The sequence below is a fragment of the Rhinopithecus bieti genome, unplaced genomic scaffold, assembly GCF_001698545.2.
Source record: "Rhinopithecus bieti isolate Rb0 unplaced genomic scaffold, ASM169854v2 scaffold_11933, whole genome shotgun sequence".
Taxonomy (NCBI): domain Eukaryota; kingdom Metazoa; phylum Chordata; class Mammalia; order Primates; family Cercopithecidae; genus Rhinopithecus; species Rhinopithecus bieti.
Window position 1 is genome coordinate 22,245 of NW_016806995.1, and position 6,165 is coordinate 28,409.

At 41.9% G+C, this 6,165-nt stretch overlaps 1 protein-coding gene across 3 annotated transcripts in view; it reads left to right on the top strand.

Annotated features, from left to right (window-relative positions):
• The window catches only part of ANAPC7 (anaphase promoting complex subunit 7), a 34,603-nt gene that overhangs the window by 9,772 nt on the left and 18,666 nt on the right, over window positions 1-6,165 (top strand). For all 3 annotated transcript variants that reach the window (XM_017879666.1, XM_017879668.1, XM_017879667.1), the window contains 2 exons: window positions 4,887-4,998; window positions 5,616-5,769. In XM_017879666.1, the coding sequence (XP_017735155.1) occupies window positions 4,887-4,998; window positions 5,616-5,769 (266 nt within the window). The remainder of the gene's footprint in view (window positions 1-4,886; window positions 4,999-5,615; window positions 5,770-6,165) is intronic.

Here is a 6,165-nt window from a genome sequence, read left to right on the forward strand (position 1 = left end):
TCTCGGCCTCCCAAAGTGCTGGGATTACAGGCTTGAGCCACTGCGCCCGGCCAATTTTTTTTTTTTTTAGAGATAGTCTCCACTGTGTTGCCCAGGTTGGTCTCAAACTTCTGGGCTCAAATTTTCCTCCCACCTTAGCCTCCCAAATTACAGGTACGAGCCACTGCACCTGGCCTCTTCGTGTTTGTTTTTGTTTTTAAGTGAAAGTGAGTTTATTAATAAAATAAAGGAATAAAGAATGGCTACTTCATAGGCAGAGAAGCCTTTGATGTTTCTTATTATAGGAAATAATGATTTATTTGCAAAACACTTCCAGGTGGCAAACATACTTTTTTAGAACTTCATTTTTTGCCTTCCATAGGTGTACCCATTTGGTAATGGGGGTGGTTTTATTCCTTTGTTTTCAGACTTAATACTGTAAGATTCTTTTATCCTTATTTATGTGTAGAATATGTCTTTGTGTTTGATTTGGCAGCATATTACAGTGAAGAAAACACCTTTAATTAAAATCAAAGTATCTGGTGTCTGGTTTGAGTTTAGGGCATACAAGCTGTGTGCAGTGCGAACTTGGGCATGTTACCAATTTGTGAGCTTTACTACTTTTTTATTTATAAAATGAGAAGAATAGTATTTTTTCTGTTAGTTTTATAAATGCTAAATAAGTTCATGAATGTGAGACTGTATCAGTATTTAATATTCTAAGAATACTATCATGTCTCCTGCCTTGCTCACTTTGTTGAAAAACTGTTTTGTGCAACTTGTGCTTAACAATAAGGAATTTTATAGGTAAAATGATGTGTGTATCCTCCTGCCTTTAAAAGATACGAAATCGGCCGGGCGCGGTGGCTCAAGCCTGTAATCCCAGCACTTTGGGAGGCCGAGACGGGCGGATCACGAGGTCAGGAGATCGAGACCATCCTGGCTAACACGGTGAAACCCCATCTCTACTAAAAACTACAAAAAAAAAAACTAGCCGGGCGAGGTGGCGGGCGCCTGTAGTCCCAGCCTGCCTCCTCCTGAGGCAGGAGAATGGCGTAAACCCGGGAGGCGGAGCTTGCAGTGAGCTGAGATCTGGCCACTGCACTCCAGCCTGGGCGACAGAGCGAGACTCTGCCCAAAAAAAAAAAAAAAAAAGATACGAAATCTAAGCAGTAGGGGCCTGGTGTATTTTAGTTAGTGCTGCTTCATCCAAGTCTTGCTGAACTTTAAAAGTAACCAAACTTGATGAGAACATGTTTAAGCACCTCCTCATATTAAGGTATTATTTACTGTTTTCTGAGTTTTTGAAGCTATTTCTTCAGCATGATTTTGGCTGCTATTAAAAACACTTGAAAGTTTATTGTGAATTAACCTCTCTCATAATAAGCTTGGATGCTGTATACTAAATCCTGTTCTGGTAACCTATGAAAGTCTTCTCTTACTCCAAGAATAATCTTTTTGCACAGATGAAGAATGCCTGCTGCAATACTCAAGGTATCTTCCTTTTGTAAGAAGCCTTTTTTTTTTTTTTTTTTTTTTTGAGACGGAGTCTTGCTGTGTCGCCAGGCTGGAGTGCAGTGGCACGATCTCGGCTCACTGCAACCTCCACCTCCCTACCTCAGCCTTTCGAGTAGCTAGGACTACAGGCGCACGCCCCCATGCCTGGCTACTTTTTTGCATTTTAGTAGAGACAGGGTTTTACCATGTTGGCCAGGATGATCTCAATCTCCTGACCTCAGGTGATCCGCCCACCTCGGCCTCACAAAGTGCTGGGATTATAGGTGTGAGCCACCATGCCCGGCCAAGAAGCCATTTTAATTATAAACTTTGAAGGATACTATTCCTTACCTTATTAGAAATATGCCATAATCTCCTTCGAAATGACTTGTGGATATTTGTAGGACTTTTTTTTGGAAAATAGTAATGGCAAAGCATCTCAGCTTTATAGCATCCACTGCTTGATTTTCATTGCCATCATTCTTAGAGCAACTGTATAAGTCTGCATTTGTCAGTAGTATATATCCTTCATTCTGTAGTGCTCTTATATAGGTGTGCCTCAAACATAAACCTATAATATTTACAGTTTTTCTTTCTTGTCCGTTAGGGAGTTAACTGGCTTCTCAGTCTGTGTAAAGGACAAGGAAGTGAGTCAAAATATGTCTAAATGAGTGTCTGTTAATGTAAACATCGCCACACATTCCCTCACATTTTAAAGGAAAATTTCAGTGTTAGATTATTAAATCTTGGTAAATGTTCACATTTTAAGAGTAAACAGGCCGGGCGCGGTGGCTCAAGCCTGTAATCCCAGCACTTTGGGAGGCCGAGACGGGCGGATCACGAGGTCAGGAGATCGAGACCATCCTGGCTAACACGGTGAAACCCCGTCTCTACTAAAAAATACAAAAAACTAGCCGGGCGAGGTGGCAGGCGCCTGTAGTCTCAGCTACTCGGGAGGCTGAGGCAGGAGAATGGCGTAAACCCGGGAGGCGGAGCTTGCAGTGAGCTGAGATCCGGCCACTGCACTCCAGCCTGGGCGACAGAGCGAGACTCCGTCTCAAAAAAAAAAAAAAAAGAGTAAACATACCAACATAGAATTTCTTACTCAGTTTTAGAAAATGATGACTGCTTGTTTTATAACTGGTGGAATGTGGCTTTATGATGTTCTTACGTGAGGATCTATTTTAAAATAGTTGACTGTTTTTTTTTTTTTTTTGAGATGGAGTCTCACTCTGTTGCCCAGGCTGGAGTACAATGGCATGATCTCAGCTCACTGCAACCTCTGCCTCCTGGGTTCAAGCGATTCTCCTGTCTCAGCCTCCTGAGTAGCTGGGACTAGAGGCACATGCTGCTGCACCTGGCTAATTTTTTGTATTTTAATAGAGACAGGGTTTCACCACATTGGCCGGGCTGGTCTCGAACTCCTGACCTTGTGATGCACCCGCCTCGGACTCCCAAAGTGGTAGGATTAGAGGCGTGAGCCACCACGCCCGGCCAATAACTGACTTTTTCATTAGGTATTACTCAAAACTCATTCTTTTAAAGTGACAGTCAAGTAGCTTAAAGGAAATTTTGATATTTGTTGAGACATAGTATATCAGTCATAGTTTGTTAATATAACCAGCAGTCAAGAAAGGATCTTAAATTTAACTTTTTATTCTTTACAAGTATTGACATCAATCCTGGAGTTTTCCTTTAAGTATTTTCTTTGCATTTTCAAAATAATAGCCTAATAAGGAAAATCTGAGGCCAAGTAAAAAATAGTTTTATTTTTAGTGTTTCATTATTCCATTGTTTGAATTAGTGTGAATTAATGCTATATTAGATTGTTTTATGTAATGTAGGTCTATAATTGCAACAGATGTTCTTTATCTTCAGAGCCACTCTTTCTAGTAAATATCTGGCATACTAAGCCACAGATAATCGAAGAGATTGGGGGTTGACCTTTTTTCTTTTGTGCCCTCACATTGACTGCTTCCTTAGGTTAATGATCTAGCAAATACTGTTATGTTTAAAATCTACTAATTTTGCCAGACACGGTGACTGACACCTGTAATCCCAGCACTTTGGAGACCGAGGTGGGCGGATCACATGAGGTCAGGAGTTCGAGACCAGCCTGGCCAACATGGTGAAACCCCATGTCTGCTGGGCGTGGTGGTGGGTGGCTGTAATCCCAGCTACTCAGGAGGCTGACGCGGGAGAATCATGTGAACCCAGGAGGCAGAGGTGCAGTGAGCCGAGATGGCGCCATCACACTCTAGCCTAGGTGACAAGCGTGAGACTCCGTCTCGAAAGAAAAAGAGAAAAATCTAATTTTAAATTGGAATATTGTGTTTATCTGTGTACTGTTAGGAAGGTCTTTTATCACTTGCCTATAACTTCTACATTCTTTGGAACTTACAGATTTTCTTTTTTTTTTTTTGAGATGGAGTCTCGCTCTGTCTCCCAGTCTGGAGTGCAATGGCACGATCTCGGCTCACTGCAAGCTCTGCTTCCTGGGTTCACATCATTCTCCTGCCTCAGCCTCCCAAATAGCTGGGACTACAGGCGCCCGCCACCACGCCCAGCTAATTTTTTGTGTTTTTTAGTAGAGATGGGATTTCACCATGTTAACCAGGATGATCTCGATCTCCTGACCTTGTGATCCACCCACCTCGGCCTTCCAACGTGCTGGGATTACAGGCATGACCCACCACGTCTGGCCAGAACTTTTAGATTTTCTTGAGTTTTCCCAGTTCCATGTTAGGTAGGATTATTTTAATTTAGCTTTATGAAGTTACATATTTAAATTATGCTAAAATGCAGCTGTCTGCACTCAGTGGATTTAAATAGTGTAGCTGATTTTTGTAGCATTACTTTAGTGAGTTAGACAGTACCTACGGGCCAAAGCCTTAAGTGTTAGGCTAGAGTCTAGCCACAAGTCGAATTGTCAGAGAAAAGCCAAGTATTACACTTCTTTATCTGTCTTTCTATATCATTTCCTTTTTAGGAAAAACTGATCTGATCCTTCTTAACTAGCTATGTCAGGAGTTTCTCACTTTCTTATGTGAGATAGTTCATCTTCTGTTTTAAGATCAAGAAAGAATCAAGTTAACTAGCATTCTCCACCATTTCTTAAATGAATGTTCCAGTTTCCAAAGGGCAGCGTCTTTTGTTCAGATATTACTGGGCCTTGTGAGAAGGTAATGTGACTTTCCTCTTAGGGATGGGAGGAGCTAGGGAAAGGAAAGATAGTAATTTCTTCTTTGTTTTGAAGAATGGGGTCAGTCTCCCTTTATTTGCACAGGGTTGTGGGTAGATTTTCCAGTAAAAAGTAAATAACTGGTCATGAAAATTAGGACTTCTTCATGGTGAGAGATTTTCTTTGCAGTATACACTTATTTTACTATCTGTTGTTTGTGTTTATACAGATAAACATGATGCTGGCAAACCTGTACAAGAAGGCTGGTCAGGAGCGCCCTTCAGTCACCAGCTATAAGGAGGTGCTGAGGCAGTGCCCATTAGCCCTTGATGCCATTCTAGGTAGAGATATTTTCTGCCTGTTTTCATGGCATGTTTACTGTCAAAGATAGTAGTTCTCAATCTTGACTGTACATTAGAATAACTTTATTTTTTAAAAGTTCCCCTCCAGAGAGTGATTTAATAGGATTCCTGTTGTCACATATTCAGTCAAGAAATACTTAATCATGGTTTTTGGCCGGGCACAGTGGCTCACACCTGTAATCCTAGCAGTTTGGGAGGCTGAGGTGGGTGGATTGCCTGAGCTCAGGAGTTCGAGACCAGCTTGGGCAACATGGCACAACCCCGTCTCTACTAAAAATACAAAAATTAGCCAGGCATGGTGGCACATGCCTGTAGTCCCAGCTTCTCGGGAGGCTGGGGCATGAGTATCACTTGAACCCAGGAAGTGGAGGTTGCAGTGAGCTGAGATCGTGCCACTGCATTCCATCCCAGGGGGACAGAGCAAGACTCTGTCTCAAAAAGAAAAGAAATACTAAAATATGTTTTTTCTGTCATGCATTGCTCAGAATAGGGAAGCAGTTGCCTTTTAGCCGAGGAAATACATAGCTCGTTGTTCCTTGCATGTGGAAGAGAGATATCGTGCCTTACTTTCTTTCTTCTGCTTTTTGTTGGTTTAGGCTTGCTGTCCCTTTCTGTAAAAGGGGCAGAGGTGGCGTCCATGACAATGAATGTGATCCAAACCGTGCCTAACTTGGACTGGCTATCTGTGTGGATCAAAGCATATGCCTTTGTGCACACCGGTGACAACTCAAGAGCAATCAATACCATCTGGTGAGAGCCACAAAGTTAATTCAGTGTTTTTGAGGCCTTTGCTTGTCTGGAATTCTGATGTATCTGAAGTAGCAAAAAGAAAAATGAGATGCTTCTCTCTTGGTGCTGCAGCCAGTCTTTGGGATGTATTAGTCTTTTATACTGAATGGTCCCAAATATAATCATGTAATCATCTCTGTTGGGGACCTGTAAAAATATAAATCTGACTGAGTTTAGCTCTGCGCCTGCATAGGGTTAGCCTTGCGAAGCAAAGCCGGCTACCTTGGTGTTTTTTTTTTTTTTTTTTTTTTTTTTTTTGAGACAAGGTTTCTCTCTCTCTCACCTAGGCTGGAGTGCAGTGGCATAGTCACAGCTCAGTGTAGCCTTTTTTTTTTTTTTTTTGAGGCGGAGTCTCGC